This window comes from Phragmites australis, chromosome 1 (genome assembly GCF_958298935.1).
Source record: "Phragmites australis chromosome 1, lpPhrAust1.1, whole genome shotgun sequence".
In the NCBI taxonomy this organism is placed as follows: Eukaryota; Viridiplantae; Streptophyta; class Magnoliopsida; order Poales; family Poaceae; genus Phragmites; species Phragmites australis.
In genome coordinates this window covers 1,212,588-1,233,426 of record NC_084921.1, presented here as the reverse complement: position 1 = coordinate 1,233,426, position 20,839 = coordinate 1,212,588, and the positions used below count along the sequence as shown (strand labels likewise).

General features: G+C 38.8%; 1 protein-coding gene across 1 annotated transcript; it reads left to right on the top strand.

Moving 5' to 3' along the window:
• Positions 1 to 14,242: 14,242 nt before the first annotated feature.
• On the top strand, positions 14,243 to 20,552 carry LOC133886737 (probable WRKY transcription factor 12). Its single transcript, XM_062326543.1, has 3 exons — positions 14,243 to 14,649; positions 14,922 to 15,203; positions 20,033 to 20,552. The coding sequence occupies exons 1-3, from the start codon at positions 14,324 to 14,326 to the stop codon at positions 20,199 to 20,201; spliced, it is 777 nt and encodes a 258-aa protein (XP_062182527.1). The 5' UTR covers positions 14,243 to 14,323; the 3' UTR covers positions 20,202 to 20,552.
• The last annotated feature ends 287 nt before the right edge of the window (positions 20,553 to 20,839 follow it).

Below are 20,839 nucleotides of genomic sequence, written 5' to 3'. Positions count from 1 at the left end.
TCTGCTCTTTGTGAGCACCTCAACGGAGACGTAGGATCATTTGATCTGAACTTCGGAAAATAAATTCTTGTCTCCTTTACTTTCTTGCATACTTTCTCATTCTAGTTGATCTTCAGAGCAATTTGTCTGATCTATTTGTTTGCGAGTTTGTAGCTGCAGATGGTTGGTGAAAATATATCTTTAAGCTTCCTTTGAAACCTGTGGTAACCATTAGATTCAATTATACTTGCTTAGGTGTTCTTAGTTTTTTATTTCATGTTCCATCCGGACTATCCGGGATGAGCTCGGAACCTCCGGACCCTGAAGTCTCTGGATTGACCTGGAGTATCCAGAATTTATAATCCGCTGTGAAGTTTTTATTTTTAGGAAACACCTATTCACCCCCCCTCTAGGTGACATCATGTACATTCAACGAAGAGGCTAAAGGCGGCGACGCTAGTTAGGGCTAGACTTAGGCAAAATGACACAGAGAAAGGCTGAGACTCTGCCTATATAATGGTCATAGGTGATAGGTGAAGCCTGTCACCCATCACATATGATCACCACCCGTGACTCATAATAAGTCATAAGTGACGGGTGAAACGTATTAACCGTCACCTATCAGAGTACCGGATGATCCACTGCAAACATGGCAAAGTGCCGGAGATCACACCGGACCAACTTGAGAAGACCACAGAGTTCTACACGTTGGATAATCCGGTGATGATAAAACTAAACTCGCTGGATGATTTTCAAGAGATCAGAGAGAGCTGCCAAAGATCTGAAAGTCGGATGATCCGCTGAGGGGGGAAAAGAAAGTGCTTGACCATCCAGTGAAGAGAAAAATATTTTGCTGAACTAAAATTCAAATAACTTGAAACCTAAAATACAAAGTTGACATTAGTGTTTCAAATTTGACATTAATATTACAAATTTTACATTAATATTACAAATTCAAATAACTTGAAACTTAAAATTCAAATTTGGCATTAATATTAGAATTTTAATATATAAAAATTCAAATTTGATATTAATATTACAAATTTGACATTAATATTACAAATTCAAATAATTTGGAACCTAAAATTCAAATTTGATATTAATAATAGAAATTTAACATTATTATTACAAATTTGACATTAATATTACAAATTTAATATATATATATAAATTCAAATTTGACATTAATATTACAAATTTTGATAATTAAATTCAAATTTGTTGTTTTTGTGCTTTCTTGACATGGATCCCTTCGTTATGGTCAGAGCGCATGTATGGAGTTCTCTCGGTCGGTAAAAGGTGTGGCACGATTGTAATTTCAAAAGGGGGACTTCATTGAATTGATTGAACTCCTCCTCATCAACAACGTTTGCAACTCCGACAATTCATCTTTTCCCAATGAGAGCTACATGGTATTTCTTCTTTTTTGTGTAAGTCACATAAAAGACTTGACGAATATTTTTAGCGAGTACGAAGGGTTCAGACTTGTATGCGATATGTTTGAGATCAATGTTAGTGAATCCATACTTGACATTAGTGACACTCTTTATCCCCAGTGCCTAATAGCACTGAAACATGGCTACATTGAATCCCAAGTAGTTCAACTCACAGATCTCCTCTATTTGACCGTAGTAGATGCGTATTTGCATGTCATTGTCATAAGCGTCTATACAGACACCACTGTTCTGATATATGCTTTTCTTATCTTGGGCAACCATACAAAATGTGTATTTATTTATATCATACCATTGATATGTCATAATTGTGTATATAGGGTCCGATGCTAGTTTTTCTTATCAGAACACTTGTAGGAGTACTCGATTTTTTGATTCAATCTCAAAACTAAGTGATGAACCTTTGCATATGTTGCCTCGCAACCCAATCTTTGGTATGCCCTGGATTCTCTTCAAGTAGCATCTTCTTGTGCTCATCGACATATGGGTACACTTCGCTCATTTGTTGCAGCATGAGGAAATGAGCTTGGTCGTATGCCGTTGGATCAGGAGTTATTGCTATCTTCCCCAGAACCACTACACATGTGAGCCTCCCCTCATGACGAGATTTAGGCATGCCAATTAGATATTTGGCTCAATGTAATCAACAGACCACTCCAATGCCTCCTCTGTCGTGTAACTCTGTATGATGCATCCTTCGGAAAGGCTCGATTCCTTACGTACGACTTGAGCACGCCCATAAATCTCTCATATGGAAATATGTGATGCAGAAACACGATGTCAAGGTAGTGTATCTCCTTCACAGGGTGAGCAGTGAGATGGGCCATGATATCAAAAAATAATTATAGGAAATACACCTCAAGAATACACAGAGTCTCAAAATGTCTATTTTTTCTAGCTCCAATGAGACTAGATCGAGCACCTTTTATTCAATTGCATTGAAGAAAAAGCACCGTCTCAGGATAGCCTCGCGAACCTTAATTGGGAGAATGTTCCTAATAGTTATTGCAAGCAGTGATATCATCATCACATGGCAATCATGAGACTTCATCATAGAAAAATTTATATTCAGCTTTTTTATCGAAACAAGTCTTGCAATGTTGGCCGAGTAACCAGAGAAAACTTTCACACTGTGTAAGAACTCACAAAATTCTTTTCTCTCCTTGGAGAGAGTAATAGCTGCTAGGGGTAAGTGTTTTGATTTGTCCATATTATGTGCATGAAGCTCCGGTCATAAGCTTATTTCTTCAAGGTCAGCTCGTGCGTTCTCAATATCCTTTCCTTTTCGCTTCATTTGGAGCAATGTACTGATCAGACTGTCATAGATATTCTTCTTTTATATGCATGTTGTCAATAGAGTGGTGAACCTCTAATTTTTCCCAATACTCTAGCTCGAATAATATTGATTTCTTGTTTCACATTCCTTTTTGTTCATCATCTTTGGAGGATCATTTTCGCTAAGGATAACATTGATATTCTTAACCTGATTGTGGACATCTTGTGCCATCGAACTACTTGTTCGTGTTTCAGTACGGGTGCTTCTTGGGAAGGAAACGTTGATGCCGTATGTACACTATTTTCATTGAGTTATTTAACCTCAAACTGCATGTGTCATCTAAGCAATGGGGGCAATCTTCACATTTTCTTTTACTCTGACCTGATAAGTTACGAAATAATGGTAGATCATTGATGGTGACGAACAACATAGCATGTACATAATATATTTTCGCTTTTTATAAAGCCAAGGTGAAAGGTTGTAGATCGACAATACAATAAGCCAGGTGCTATGTGAGGTACTCATGTTACCTAATGGATTCATGTCATCTGTGCTCATAGCAAACCTAATATTTCTCAATTCTTTAGCAAACTAATCAAATATGAAATCAATAGTTCGCCACTAAGCGAAATTCGTCAGGTGTTGTATCATTGCGTCATTTGTACGACCCTTCTTATGCCAACAAACTAATTGTGCCTTCTTTTTGTTGGCAAATAATTGTTTCAAACAGGGAATTACAAGAAAGTACCACATCACCTTCCTTGGGGTCATTTACTTTTTGTGCCTCCATCCCCATCACCACCGTCATTTCTACACTTATATCAATGGATTCCACAAATTAGGCATTGATCTAGCTCTACATACACTCCATAAAACAAGATACAATCCTAGTTACATGTATGTATTTTTTCTATTTCTAATTCTAAAAGACAAATTATCTTCTTCGCGTCGTACATGCCCTCGGGCACCAAGTTCCCCTCCAGTAGCATGTTCCTTAGCAGATCCAGCACTACTTCAAAACTCTTGTCAGTCTAACCATGGGTTGCCTTTAGCTGTAGAAGCTTTATGTCCCAAAATAGCCGTGTGTACTTCTTACAGTTAGGATAAAGAGGTGCCTTGTAATCACAAATTCCTAAAATTTAGCAAAGTCACCATTATTATACTTGTCGTGCTGCTCGACATTGCGCACCATCTGGTCCACATTCTCTAAAAAAGCCATAAGATCATTATCATTGAAACCTAATATGTCATAGTCCATGAGATCATGATCTATATCAATGGGTGTAAACCCTTGATCCACACTATCGGTATGGAGGCCTCGATCCATCTCTCCTTCGTTAAGGCTTTCCTCGCCATGATTATGCCAACATATATAATTCTCTTTAAATCCACGCATGACCAAGTATGCATGGATATTGTCTAGTTTCAGGAATTTTTTATCATTCTTGCAATCGTGACATGGACAATACATTACTGTTTTACCCTGATCTTTCATATCCACAAAGGCAGCACTCATGAAATACTTCACCCCGCTCAGGTACTCTGGACAAGTCCGAGTCTCAAGGTATATCCAACTTCTGTCTGTCATCTACAGTGTAAAAACATTTACTATTTATTAACAATTATCTTAATTGTGTGATTAAGTATATGATTAAAAATTCTATATAATTACACTAGATCTGTGGCATCTCACGATAGATTAGGCAAACCTAGTATAAAATCTAACGTCAATACAAATTACTTATACTAAGATTTTGGATAAAGATGCAAAATAGTTGATTACAACTCAAAGCACAAAAATCTACCAAATAAGAATTAGAGGAGGAGAAAACGGGGAGATGCAAACCTTCAAAGACCTAGCAACAATTCAAACTTCAAATAAAAAAGATATTAGAGATTTTCTAGCGGAACTGAAAAAATGGACAAAAGTTGACGCCAAGGTTGGGCTCTGTAACTACTAGGTACGCAGTAGCTAGCCAACTCTAATAACAGAGTTAAGTCATCAGTGACGAGTCATTACAGTATACGTCACTTATCACTTGTCATTAGGGACCGGTCGTAACATTATACATCACTTATGACTGTCCCAGGAAGACCTGTCATTAATATTATATCATAAGTGATGGGTCGTAACATGACCCGTTGCTGATGTCTAGCCCAGGAAGACTCACCACTAATATGTTATGTATTAGTGACGGATATAGTTACGATCCATTACTAATGTCATAAGTAACAGGTAACTTTATGATCCGTCACTGATTACCTATTATCAGTGATGGTTCATAATCAGATTTCACCCCGATGCTATATAAGTGATGGGTCGTAAAAAAACTCGTGACTAAAAATTCATTGGTGACAGATTCCGTCACTAATTTCGTATCTCTTTTATTTTTTTTTTCATAGTGCCACCCGTCTAAACACACAAAAGAAAATGAAAGCGAAGCATCGCATAAGACCTACGAGAGAGAGCACAACAACACCATGCCGCCTCATGGATTCATGAGTAGTTTTTGTTGTTCTGCATCGCCGTCTAGTCAATCAATCCGATCACCGATCATGAAAGGGTCTTTCAGAAAGGATCTTATACAAAGATCTTTTTTTTAACATATTATATGTTCATTTCCTTCCTCTTAGTTGCATGTGACAGTCGTTAGATTAGATAATGACGATATGATCAAGATCTCATAGAGATCTTTCGGTGGAGAGCCTCGTAGAATTTTCTTCCGCCATCCAGTGTCCCATGCACCTGTGTGCTGCCTTAGCAAGAAAAAAAAACTCACTTTTTTAGGCTAAAAAAAGGTTCACTTGTGTGCTGCCTGTAGCAACAACGGGCCGGGAGGAAATTCTGCATTAATTCCCTGCACGGAGATCGTACGTGCATGGCTGGCATGATTAGCGAGATCTAAGCAACCATCATCAGCTCACGAGCTGCGTGCATGCATAACTATAAATAATCAGGAGCGTAATAAGTTCATAGTAGCAGCACCGTAGCTAGATCACAAGCTCGCTCGCTATCTGGTTGCTTAGCTGATTAATGATCGGGAAGGAGCTATAACAATCAAGTGCAGCCGAGCATGGAGGATTGGGAAAGAATTTTCAGAAAAAAATTGCCTTGGTTATCGATCCAAAGAGCCAAGTCTTTTAGCTTTCTTTGAGACAGGCATGCATGTACATATGTACTGTTCATTCCATGTTACATATGGATGGATCATGATGACCTGCAGGGCAGGGAGACGTAGAGCTAGCCCCATTATGGCTCCATCTTGCGAGCACTGCGAAAAGGCATCGCTCGTGTGAGACGGAGATGAGTGCTCCATCGATGTGCTCTTGAAGGTTGCACATGCACATGCCTGCCTGGTTATCCTCTGCCTGCACGCGTTGCCTTGCGTCCTCCATCTCTCTTCTCGATCCAGCATTATTGAGCGCTCATCTACACGGCCAAGCTGCTATGTGCTAGGTATATATATATACTAGTAGATAGCTATATCATATACTCTGTCATCTTCCAAAATCATCAAGGTATTGATACTACAAGCTTAGCTAGGATCTCACGCCTTTTTACGGAAAACAGTTAATAAATTAACTTGTGAAGAAATCTTGAAAATTTCCACCTTTTAGCAAATCTCAATTAGGGTAGTACGCCTCCTTCTAAGTCGCCTGGATTTTGCATTCATCCCGGTCACTTTTTTTTTACCATTATTGGATGTAGATCTAACCATCCAGATCAACTTCGCCCTATTGCTTGTAAAAAGTGATCTATATTTTACTTATGTCTCAGTCACATTTTCTGAAACAAATCACATGTATATCTGAAACATTTTTCTATTCAAGTTGGAATTTTTTTGTTGAGTAGAACATTTTTGTCTTCTACCTGGAGACATTTTCCTATGAGATAGCTTTTATGGAAAATTCAATGGAACAAATCAGAGCACAAATCGCGAAGCACATCCAAGGGCCATAAACACTACTACACAAACAGCTTTTAGAGATAGGGTTGTAAAGGGCCATAAACACTACTACACAAACAGCTTTTAGAGATAGGGTTGTAAATAGTGCGTTAAGTCACCCGCCTCAGATAAGACTTGTGAAAATAGACGATTTTCACATGCGTAAAAAAGATCGTCTATGGAAACTGATTACTAAAGGTAATTCACTTAAGGAACCGTCTGTTGTAATTCTTATTTGCAATTGATTAAGCGGACCGCCTCTGATAATCGGTTTTTATAGGTGGCATATTTTAGCATCCGTCTATAGATAGATAGAATACCACAATCGAGTGATATAAGTACCCGCCTGTGGTATATATTTCATTCTAAATTCATAATTAGTATATATTTTATTCCATCTAGATTTCAACATATTTTCAAGACAATATATATTCAACTGCATTTCTACACAATATTTACATCACAAGACAAAATTCCACGTAAGACAATATTCACCACAAGTACAACAATAACTCAACTAACATTAAAAAAATATTGTTTCCTCTCCCACTCATAAAGTCTCAGATACCTAGTCAATTCAATTATGTGGTCAAAGAACTTGTCACTCTTGTAAATAATTTCGTGCTATCCAATTCATGATACATGGGGTTAACTACTAAGTCAATTTTTCTTTTTTGCAATTATCAAATACCATTCATTTTAATCCCAATTGAGGTAGCTAGGTTTCACCAAAATTCATGACAATTTAGAAAAAGGTAGATACATGGGATTAAGTACTAAGTCGATTTTTCTTTTTTGCAATTATCAAATACCATTCATTTTAATCCCAATTGAGGTAGCTAGGCTTCACCAAAATTCATGACAATTTAGAAAAAGCTAGGGCATCCTATGAGTATTCCAGTTTGACAATAGTCGTCCAATTTAGATGTATAGACTTTTCTACAGAATTATTTAAATAAGGCCACTTTTCAAATTTGGGTGAATTATTTGGACACCGAGAAGATTTCCAAAAATATTAAAAAAAATCTCAAAAAAATCTAACACATGGTGTTATAGCTACTGAAATTTTTGTAGGGGTCACTGCTATGGAAAAATCTTGAGTTACTTCACAAAGGTGGTCTTTTCTTAATATTTGGCCATTTTCCCATTTATTTCTTCTATGCACAAAATTGGTAATTGACATATTAATGATGCACATGACATGTATATGACATGAGATGCTCAAAAATGAGGATGTGACAGTAGCAGAGGGCTTACCTGGAGGGGACGATGGTGGTGCGCAGAGGAGGGAGGCCGGAGAGGGCGTCGGCCGATGGCGCTCAGACTCTGGGAGGACGGTGGCGGCGGAGGAAGGAGGCCCCTCGGGTGTCGGTGGTGCGTGGATGAGGGAGGTCAAAAGGCACTGAGAGGAGGGGCTCGAGCGTGGAGTAGGCGTCAGTGGTGAAACGGAGGCCAAAGGGCACCGGAGAGGGCGGCGATGGCGGCGGCGAGCACAGGCAACCTATCGACGCTTTCTAAGTTCATCAATGGGGGCTATGGTTTTGGGGCCTCGCGCCAGGATAGATATAGAAATACATTTCAATAGACGGTGGACATAAGAAACCGCCTGTGAAAATGTATTTTCACAGGAGGTAGACTATAGCATCCGCATGTGGAAATTTATTTTCACATGTGGTAGACTATAGCACCCACATGTGGAAATTATTTTAAATGTTTTTGATAGGTCTATTAAATATTATTACTTTGTGTTATTTTTGGGAATCAATAATCACAATAGAAGTTAAGTTACATAACATGAATGTCACATTAGAAAATAAGTTGCATAATATAAAAATCACATTGAAAACTAAGTTACTATAGGATCAATTACACTCTAATATAGCAATTAGAGAGGGGTGAATGATTGTGGAAACCATTCAAAGATAATTTACCCAAATCGAAAATATACTTAAACTCGGTATTTCACTCGAGATAGATTGCACATACTCTACTAAAATTGATGTCAAGTAAGATCCGCTTGTCCGATTGCCATCAAAATTGGTCAGAAGAAATTAGATTCAAGTATGAAACTATTCCGAAAGAATCAGGTCAATCGGGTATGTGAATCAAGATTTATGCCTTGTCAAAGTTGATTGTACCACACAGAATCGAGTAGTTTTTGTTCGGTAACCTAGTCGTTACCGAACAAAAACTACTCGAGATCAAATCAAAGCCACTCGAAATTTTCTCAAATTAAACACTAGATATTCTAGCAAGGATTCGGATGGATTAAACCAAGATAAACTCATTAAAAATACAAAATCAATCGTAAACCATGCACAATATAGAACACAGAGAAAATTCCAAATCAGTAACTCATCAACTTACAAAACTTGATTTTCATTGCATAGATGAGTTTACAAGATGTCTCTCTAAAGCATCTAACAAAGATTTTTACAAAATCCTAAAATAGCCCTCAATATGGTTTCTCTATCTTTCTCTCTACTGTGTTGTCTACCCAATACAACATACCTCTTTATTTATTAGATAGTCACACACACAAACATGACCGAATCGAACTACAACTCCAAGTCGTATTCAACCTGGTCTTTATTCTCCTCTAATCACAAGAGAACAAACAACTCCCACTAATTAAGCTAATTAGCCAACAACTCTCACGTAATCATATATGTAACATCTCACATGCATACATGCATATGTGTAACCCACTCGGAGTCTATCTCTGACACTAACTCTTATCTCAAACCCGGCCACTACACGACTCCCTCGTGCTTGCTCCAACTCAAACATGAATTAGTCTTCACATCCTCTCATGATCAAATTGCCTCCTGCGTCCATCGCGAAATATTGTCTCCATATGCATTGTTCTCTCAACTTAAACGTCCCGCATGTCGTCAAATCTCAGTTTCTCCCTGAACTTAGTTCACCTTCGAGCAATACCTACATAGGAATCAAACAACAAACGAGTAAGAGCATAAGTCCTTCCTGACTTGACTCAAGATTTGTTCATGCAACACTACTCACACGAGTATATTGTGTTATCTCTACGCTAACACCAGCGTATAAGCATATATAAGAATCATCTTAGCAACTCATGAACATTATCCTAATATCATTATGCTAAATCACTTTGATCTACCAATTTCATCATTCAAACTAATTGTTCATCACATTATCTTACAGTTACATAAGATGACACTATTTACCTTGAACTGTTTTCCCCACACCATCAAGGCGTATATAGGGCACCACAAATCTATCGAGGGTTGCTTCTATAAGTTTGATCTTTTTCTAGATTTCTAAAAAGCGGCATGTCATCGAACTAATTGTATTCTTTCTCATCCTCCACATTCTCAACTCTGACAATTCTTTATTTTCTGGTAACAACTATGCGCTTCTTTTCATTCACGGGGTCGATTATACATAAAACTTGTTCGACGTGATTAGCGAGTACCCACAGATGATCTTTGTGGCCTACAATATTGAGGTTGATAGTTGTGAACCTATAGTTGTCCACCTCCACGCTATTTGGATGTTTGATCCATTTGCACCAAAAGACGACGGTCTACATTTCACTCCATAGTTGAGTTTTCAGATTTCATCTATGAACCCATATTAGGTGCTCTTTTCCCATGTTGTGTCAAAGGATTCTATCCAAACACTGCTGTTTTAGGCCATGCTCTTTTTGTCCTTTGTTTTGGTATAAAATATGTACCCATTAATGTCATACGCTTGTTATGACATAACTAAACTTAATGGGCCTCATGCCAATATTTTTAGCATTTTTTTATCTATGAAGTCACCATATTGTAGGTTTTGGTTCTTGAATCATGTGGTAAAGCGACGCTTGTGATCTTTCATGGTCCAATTATCTGGACGGTCTTGATTTTCTATGTAAAGCTCATTCAGGTATTGCTCGACGTATGGCTCCACTATCTTGAGCTATTGAAAGATGGTGAAATGTGCTTCTTCCACTAGTTTGTAATCCTTATCGATGAATCTTTTATTTCCTTTGGTCCCTCTCCTAAATAACCTCCCTTCATATCGAGATACATGTACACCAATCCATTTCACATATTTTATGTAATCGATGCAAAATTCAATGACTTTCTTGATACTGTAGCCCTCAATCATGGAACCCTCTAGGTGAGCACGATTTCGTACATAGCCCTTGAGAATACACATGTACCGCTCAAATGCATACATCTTATGTAAGAATACAGAGCCCAATGCAATTATCTCATTCATGATGTGAACCAAGATGTGTACCATGACATCAAAAAATAATGGAGGAAAGTACATCTCAAGTTGGCACAGAGTCTCTATCAACTAACTATGTAGAGCACCCAAATTTTTAGCATCGATCATCATCTATGCAATTGTGTTGAAGAAGTGACACAATTGTGTGATGACCACATTTATGTTCTCAACGCGAACCTTACATCCCTTGCTTCCTTAGCGAAATATGGATATATGGCATCAACTTTCTCTATTAGCTAGCATCAACAAAGTGTCGAAGCTTAGTTCCATCCTTATTACGCTTATCGAAATACCAATGCATGCATCAGTTCAGAGTCCTTAGGATTCAAGTACAAATATAGCAAGTGGGAGATCACTAGCAGATACCACATCACCATGGCATGATTTCTTTTCTTCTTCTTCACGTTGGAAGAAGTGTCTTTTTTGTCACGATCCAGCAGTACTCTTCTTCTTCTTCGTGCTGGAGGAAGCATCTTCATCCTCACAATCATCATTCCTCTTGTACCGACTCGCATTTCACACTGGGTATCTATCCAAGTCTTCATACTCTTTACGATAGAGGATACAGTGCTTTGGACACGAGTGTATTTTTTGCACATCCAATGACAACGGACAAATAAACTTCTTCACTTTATAAGTGGTGGTGAACAAGGAGTTAGGTTTTTGAAGCATGTTTACTAAGAGACTCAACAGATCCGAAAAACTCTTGTCAGACTATCTATTGTTGGCCTTAAACCTTAGAAGTTCAAGCACCAAATGCAACACCGTAAACTCTTTATCACAGTCCTTTGATTGCTCATATAAAAGTTCCTTCGATGTCTTCTGTAACACCTTAAAATTTTCTAAACCTCTCCTCTCCCTTAAAACATGTGATTCTGTGTGGTGCAACATTTCCTCCAGATTGAAATCATCATCATCATCATCCATCATAACATAATTGTTGTTTTCGACTTCCTCATCATCACCATCCACTTGATTAGCAACAATGTCGTCATTTGATTTGCATGTACGTTTTTGATCGTGTTTAGACCAACATATGTAATCCTCGACAAAACCTCTCAAGATCAAGTGTGATTTGATTATGCTTGATTTGTCACATAATTTTTGGTTCTTGCGGTCAGAACATGAATAGTGTATTTCTTTTGTCTTCTTAGTCAAAGCGTCCTTCTCGGCGGCTTGAATAAAAGTAGAGAGTTATTTTATGTATATTTCTCTATGTCTTGGCACATCGTACATCCATGCTATGTCTATCTTTAAATCCAACAACAAAATTATATCTATAAATTAATTAATAAGAAAGTCATAATAAAAAAGATTTTTTAAAAATGGGAAATTTTAGGGTTGTTGTGATTATAATATGTCTACACAATATGGATGTATTATTCTCTCTCTACATCTGAACCTAGATAGATCCAAAACATCCTCATTCATGATAAAATCTCATAGAGACTAAAAAAAATCAAATTGAAGCTACATTTTTAAATATAATGCTAGAATCATGTGAATCTACACAATTGAATCAACATTGGCAACAAATTTTAGATACTTCAAGGATCTAAATAGCTAGAACAATATACATCTCTAGATCACATCCAAACATTAATTAAGCCTTAAATCTATATCTAAACTTCAAAAATATACTAGCTAAGGATGAGACACTCCCCCCCCTCCCCCGTTTTAAAATATACATGCCACCTTTAAGCTGCTTTGTTCGGACAGACAAGCTCGGTCTGAATGGGGCTTCGTGCGGGTAGGTAATGTTTATAGAGAGATTTTCAGAGATGAGTTACATAAGGAGCCATCTCTGCAAATACGTCATAACAGGTGGCTAATTACATAATCTGCTCGTGGTAATCATCATATTACCAGAGGTGGTTCATATAAGTAACCGCCTCTGAAAATACCCTTTTATACAGGCGGCGTCTTATGTCGTTCGTCTCTAAAAATTGTAGCATTACGATAGCCGTCTGTGGAAAATTATTTTCACACGTGGCATGAAACCACAGGAATCCCACCAACTACTCAGACGGTTTGTCATATAAGTCGTCTGTGGAAAGTTACCCTATATGTTTCAAAAAATAATTTTTATAGTAATAAAAAGGTGATTGAGGTGTAAGCAACATCTAAGGCAGCTTAGAACGAGCAAATCTCAATTAACAAAGCCTTTGACAGCTCATATTACTTTCCCCGCAAAGAAAACAACTTGCGTTTGTGGAATTAATCCGCGTGTCTGCTTCAACAAAAAGAAGGGAAAATTGGACCCAAATCGAGCGAAATTCAATGTTCGGTTGTTTCATTTTGTTTTATTAATTCTTATATATGTGTATCCTATATATGTGTGTGTTGACCGTTCGTATAAACCGAGATGCCATGATTCTGATGTATGAATGTACACCGCCATTTACCCAATCATAAAGTTATAATCTAAATAGCATTTTCCCGAAAAAAAGAAAGATCTAAATAGCATAAATCATCGTAGAGTATGATATCCGCCATGGCTAAAAAGCATATCGACCAGATGTGTCCAAACGAGCTTTACAAAAGGGAGTCTTTCTGCACACACCGGGCCGGGTCAGCCATTGCCATCAATTGACAAAACTGCTATGGAGGACTGAAGGAGTAGTGACCTTTCTGCAGGGAGACGAAAGAATAATTTGGGATCACCAAGAACCAGATCATCGGTGCCAGCCTTTGTTTTCAAGGGTGCAATCGATCGAGCATGGCCCACGTACGTCGAACAGATTTGACGACCTCTGGATCTATCTCGGATATTGGTGTTTCTGGCTTTCTGCTAGCTCGTCCACCTATCACACATGAATGATTGACATCATGAGGGCCTGTTTGGTAATACTCGTGGAGCAGTTTTTTAAGTAGATTTAAAAGATTTTTATTAAATAATAGTTTTTAGTTTTTCAAGTGATTTTATAGAAATGATTATCTAAAACGAACTACATATTAAAAACGAAAAAAGTAACTTCATCTAATTCACTTCCTAAAAAAAATCGTGTTGTCTGTAAAATTTATCAAAAAATTACTTTCAGTTACAAAATTATTTTTCTTGGAAAATCACTCATTTCAAAAACTTTGAATCGAGAGCTCTAGGACCATGAATATACTTAGATGGACGTGATGGCTTGTGTACTGTGCTCTGAATTTCATTTGTATTCCAGAGATGAGATGCCAGTACCGTTCATAGGTCCAGCCATGTCACTCTGTACGAGCTCCCTGTCCACGGATGCGCCACCGCGAACGCCAGCTTTCACTAAATTCCTTTGTCCCTAACCCCCCTCCCTACATCGAGCACGAGCAGTACTATATATCACACCACAAGCATTCGCTCCTACTTGAGAAAGCAAACTAAAGGTAGACTCCGAAACCAAATAGAAAGAGAGACTGCGAGAACGAAGATGTTCCCATGGCCAGAGAGGCCGATGATGGCGCTAGGCTACGGCCAAGCCTCGTCCACCGCCGGTGCCGCCATGGCGGCCTCCTCCTCCTCCACACCTACCATATCCGTCGCCTTCCAACCCTCCCCTACTTCTCATACAAGCGGTCTTTCTCACCATGACATACTAAATTACAGCAGCTCTCTTCTAGTCCTATACCACCCAACCACCACCACCTCCTCCTCCTCTCACGCGCCTTCGTCCACTATCCCGCCCCCCACCCTCCACCATCTGCATGCAGCACACGGCATTTCCCCTCCCACGAGTTCGTCGCCTCCACATCCATGGTAAGATCAAACCCCTCTCTCTTTTAACAGTAAACGGGAGATCTAATTCTCATCGGATTTGACTCCACCATGAAACATTGCCCCCACGCTACGTGCGTGACCGCATAAATCGGGAAAATCCTGTGCATACCCACACGAGTGCGCACTCGAACATGGGCTAGCTCGAGCGCTCGCGCCGTCCTTGCCAACCAAGCGCTCTCTCTCTCTCTAAGAAAGCTCCTCGTATGTGGTGTGCATATGATTGTTGCTTTCTCCCTGTTCATGTCAATTAGGTTGACCTGTGATGAAGGTCATGATCAAGTTCAAGGCGGGCAGAGGGGGAAGGGCACTGCGGTGAGCGAGGGGTTGGCTGCCGGGCATAACAGCGCAGCGATGGCGGTGGGGGTGGGCGCGGTGAGGATGAAGAAGGTGGGAAGCGGCGGAGGGAAGGCACGGCGGAAGGTGCGGGAGCCGCGGTTCTGCTTCAAGACTATGAGCGACGTCGACGTGCTCGACGACGGCTACAAGTGGCGCAAGTACGGCCAGAAGGTCGTCAAGAACACGAAGCACCCCAGGTACATATACCGCAGCGCTTTTGCATCTGCGCATACACATGCATGCATGTGAACGGACGTCGATAATCTTGCACATTTGCGCCTAATAATTCCCATCGGCTCCATGTGCATGCAGTGACTGAACGATTGCACACTACACTAGCAGTGACGGATTAGAGCTACTAAGTTGAGGGCCCTCCCTCTTCCTTCTTTTTCTCTTCTAATTGTCCTCTTCGTTCTCTTCTCCTTTTCCTCCTCTTTTATACTCAAAAATTGAAAGAGGCTTACAAGTGCTACCAAGGTAGGGCGCTAGTCCCCCTTGGAGGATCTACCGCTAACACTATGTATTCATATAAATCGACCAGATATGTTGATTCTATGAGATCATCATCACATTTATCCTTCTTAAATTTAAGATTTTATTTGGGGATATTCTGTGAGGAGTCGTGGGCTTCATTAAGGAGGGATCGCAGCTTAATTAACCTAACTAGGGTTATTAGTCAGTTAGGAAATATTTAGTGTTATGTATATAGTATGGGTTTAGTTAATTCCACCTGCAAAACTTCAGATATATTTCAGAGTATTCCATTTCTTTGTTTAACAAATAATAGTTCAAGCGTAGATGGCTTTCATTACACTTTAAATTAATTAAGTTTTCTTCGAGGTGTCTTTTGGTTGTTTAAAACACAAACTTGAATTTCAAACGTACAGTTGCATTGTACAATGCATTCTGAATCCAAATAATATAAATAAATGTTGGGATTTTTAACACGCCTCAATAAAATATATCCTTAAATAGCACCTCAAAAGAAATTCTTAAAGTTTGTTTCTCTTACCAGAGACTATAGACTGGCTTGCTATGGTTAACTTAAATGTGAACTACCCTAATTCTTCCGTCTGTTCTGCTTAAGGGTACTATGAAAAAGATTCATTAATCTAAGCTATAATGCATCAAATTAATCCATAGCTCCTTTATGTATTTTCAACTTTGATAAAATTGCCATTATCTTACGTTCACCAAGCAGATTCAAACTTTGCACTTCATAATTCACAGTGCCAATGATTATGGATACTCGGTTTTCACAAATTTTTTCTTTACAAGCACAGCCAGAAACGGCTAATATCCCATGTGCCAAAAACAAACATGGTAGACAAACCGGAAGAAAAAAAATCACTAGCTCTTACAAACACATAGGGTATAAAACAGTTCATTTGTGTTGAGATTTATATTGAAAAGTTAGATGAAAAAAAATCATAAAGTAAGTGAGAGAATCAACAGATAGATACTTAGATGTTAGATGAGAGGGATGGACCTACTAGATAACCTATATGTCCACACCCTCATGTGAAGTTTACTTTCCCTAGACAAAACATCTCGGCAAGACTTTCCAAAGGTAAACACTCGGGAACCACACTCGTTGGCATTCAATCGGGGAAATATATATCCATTTCCCATGTGCTACTGAAGCTAGATCATTGTCTAATTTCTGATCATATATATGCATAAATAGATGGCGAATGCGTCTTTTGTCCCCAACTAAGGAAGAGAATTAGTTAAAGTACACATATGATTTTATCCTAATCAATATAAATGTGGTTAATTATGTTATTAGTTATTTTATAAACAACAACCAAGACTACCAGAATTGTGATTAACCCTAGCAGCATATATTTTGAATTATGACGTAACAGTTTAAAATATTTATGTTGTGCAAGAATGAAAAGAACCATGAACTCATTTAATTGCAAAACGCAACTAGATTCATGAAAGTGTGATTAGTCTGCATTACAATAATTTTATTTTGTCTATAGATTTGCTAGTTAATGTTTTTTAAAGGCTGTAGTAATTTTATATATGATGATAAATTTAATTAGTGTCCACCTTTTGTTCTTATTTTTGGAAGACACAGACTGTTAAGTTTAGAAGAAAAAAAATCATTATCTATATTGATGTGTGCTTCATACATTTAAGAGCCAAAATCGAGTTTGATAATGAAATGACCATTGGAACGGATCGTAAAGAGCAAAGTACATTTCGATGTAATGAAATTTATTCACCTGGTATCTAGTCATTAATAATTGTACATTTTATAACTATTACTCCAATTGATCTTGTTGCGATCTTGATTATTGTATGGTTTGGATTTGTCAGTGCGATTTCTTAGTGCATAATGTTAACGCAGGGTTTTAGTGTAAAGAAAGAAGAAATAAAAAGCTGAGACCTTCACAGAAAACTTACTGTAGAGAAATAGTTCGGTGCACTTCTGCAAGCAGGAGACCGGAGAGAATTCTCACAGACCTTTCTACACTCCCACAGTTACTTTTTCCTAAAGTGCTAGTCATTGGATTTGAAAAGGAAAAGGTGTTCGCAAAGCTAGTCCTAAGATGACACTTTGCTATGTCCCTTGTCCCATTCCTATCTATTACGTGCCACCTAACTAAACTGATCCCTAATGCGTAGTTTCTCATTACGGATAAGTATTTGGCTTCGCAGAAAATGGTGATTAAGGTGCTAACCTTAAGTACTTTTCATTTAGTGACATAAAACTGGTATTTTTGCGAGTGATAGTTTGCTGCATGCAACCAGATTATATATCAGATCTGATGCTAAGTTTAAGGGTCAATTAGTCCATTATTTCATGTGGGGCCTGTATATTGGCTATTGCGCTCCCGCGCGCACAGAAGGACGTGCATCCTAACAAGTAGCAGCAGTAGTAGTAGGTTGAATGCTCATTGCACCATATAATAGTTCCACTAACGTCCAACCATCCACCCATCCATGTGTACTAGCGTAAGCAACAACAATCGGCAACAAAAAGAAATTGATTAATCGCCAAAAAACGAGAATGGTCTTTTCTGAGAATACTAATGCTAGCCAATAAGAAGGCTTATATATTTACATAAATAAATGCTGCATTCTCTAAGAAATTATTTTTAGTTAGACACGTAATATAGTCAAGAACTAGAAATGACATGACATGATCTATGTCTCCTCCGTGGTCTGATCAAATCATCAAACCACCAAACCAACTAGGAGGCGCGCTCGCGTGTGTGCATGCGTGTGAATCTGAAGTCTATCTATGTGATGGTTATCATGGCAGGAAATGCGCCAAGCATTGACCCACACACCATACGTAAGTCCAGCATCCAGTCCAATCTGATTAGCCATTTGCAATGATGCCAGGTGCTGAAACCTTCCTCCCCTCTCGTGTGGATCACACCACTACAACATCTATGGGTTTTTTTTCCAATCAATTGGCAAATATTGGCAATCATCCCTCTTTTCCCTTTTCTTTATATTTATCCAAGGAACATAGTAAGTGCGGGAGAATAATGACATTGTGATCCGAGCAATCTGATCAACCTCGAAAGACCAATATATCAGTGGCACATTCGGGATTAACAAGTAAAGAGTTATTTCTCTCCTCCTTTTATTTTTACATTTTCTTCATCTTCCATGCAAAAAAAATTGAAGTAGGACTTCCAGTGCGTCCAGAGGATGGGGGACTCCTACGGTGGATACTTCTTTACGACCATAGCGGTGTGCAATAGTCTTATGTAATGTAGGTTTGACATAAAAAATATTTTCAAATGGACAACTTCGATCATATATACACACTAAATTTACGCCAACTAATTAAGCTGTTAATGAGATGGAATAACCAGTTATTTTTTACTTAAGAAAACTTATTACAGTCTTTATTTTATCTGTACGTGCGGGATATCGATCTGCTTTGATCTGGCTGGCCTTGGGAGGGGAGAATCTTTACTGTTTGGTAAAGGGCAAGATGATGATGAAAAGGTGGATTTGAGCTTTGCAAAAGGGCCAAGTTTTTTTGTTCTGTGTAATTATTACCACATCTTTCTCAATCTATGGCCCTTGGGTTGAGTGAAATGATGCTGCCTAGGTAGCCTGGAATATTATTATTATCTCCTTATTTTCCTAGTTGATGTGTCAGGCCACCACGATTAAGATTTTTTCCGAGATCGGTGTACTTTACCGACCAACTCCTAGTACTACCGCTGTATAGTCAGACAGTCAGTTATATATACTAGTAGTAAAAAATAAGTGAAATCGAGCAGTGCTAGTAAAAAAGACCAGTACTCTTCTTGTAGACTTGTAGTGAACAAATTAACACGAGGAGTCTGCTGGCTACACTAGTTTACTGTGTCGTGCATGTGTCCCTGTCTATAATAACAAAGTTAACAGTGTTCAAAGCAACTAATCCAAAGAGTTTCTTTCAACCATGGTTAGGTTACACAATTCGTTATTCCAGACACTTGTAAGTTTATGTCATAAGCTATTCCCTCCGTTCACACATACTTGATGTTTTGAATAGAATCCGATTAAACTTTTTAAACTTTGATTATTAAAAACTTTTAAAATACTCGATTTGAAAATATAAAAAATCATGTGTACATTTGACTGAAAAAATACTTTCTTAACTCATAAATTTATGCCATCGTTTAAAAAATCATAAATTTTATAAATATATTATAATAAATAATAATAATCAAATATACATATCGAATATCATATTATATCATATCTAAAACGTCAAATATTTTTAACGAGGGAGTATATATTACGGGTTCAAGTACCGGAAATCATGGTGAAAAGTTCACACAAATAATCGACCCGACCAACCTAACACGGCTGGTGAGAATCAAACCCTAATCATCATTAGACGGGAAAAAAACCGAGGAACCATGCACATTAATTGAGCTTATATCCATTGACTTGCACTGCTGACAAGAATTATTATTACTCGCCCTCAGATTCCTGTAATCGATTTGTACTAGTAGATAATTGACTTGAAGAAGTGGCGTTGCATATATATATGATGCAGGAGCTACTACCGTTGCACGCAGGACAACTGCCGGGTGAAGAAGCGGGTGGAGAGGCTGGCGGAGGACCCCCGCATGGTGATCACCACCTACGAGGGCCGCCACGTCCACTCCCCCTCCCGCGACGACGACGACGCCGCGCGCGCCAACACCGAGATGAGCTTCATCTAGCTATCTACTGCATGCATGCATGCACAACCGGACCGCGCGATCGTCGCCGGCCAGTCGGCCGGCCGCCGCCGTCGAGGCCATCGCATCGCCGCTCAAGTTTCGCCAGCTGAATCCTGACCCATCCATCAGATTATATGTCGTGCCTATGCGCTGCAATATCGTATGTAATGTCGCATGCATGTTGCATGCATTGTGAATTACAGTATTGAATTATTTTTTGTAGCTAGCGCAGCCGGGTGATAAACTGACAATATATAGCAGCAGTTACTCTAGCGTTAGTAGCAATCTTTACTACCCTTCATAGCAGTATTTACTACTTAAGAAACAGTGGTTAATATGGCGTTGATGGTCCTAGATGTTGGAACCGGCGGTGACCACCGAGCTCTGGATCGTCTCCGGCGAACTCAGGAGTGCAATGAACACACACGCACGCGAAGTGGAAAGTATTTTTCTTGCTGCCAATGACCGCAGCCCTTTTTCTTGTTTTCTGTTTCATCTTATACGAAAAGGAAACATGCATACATGAGCTTGAAGCCCGACATTCCCGCCACGCCGCACAAGCTGCACGGAGTGCCATTTTACTCGGTCACCCGTGCGATATGCCCGGCGAGCGCGTCGTGGCGAGACTATGCGATGGA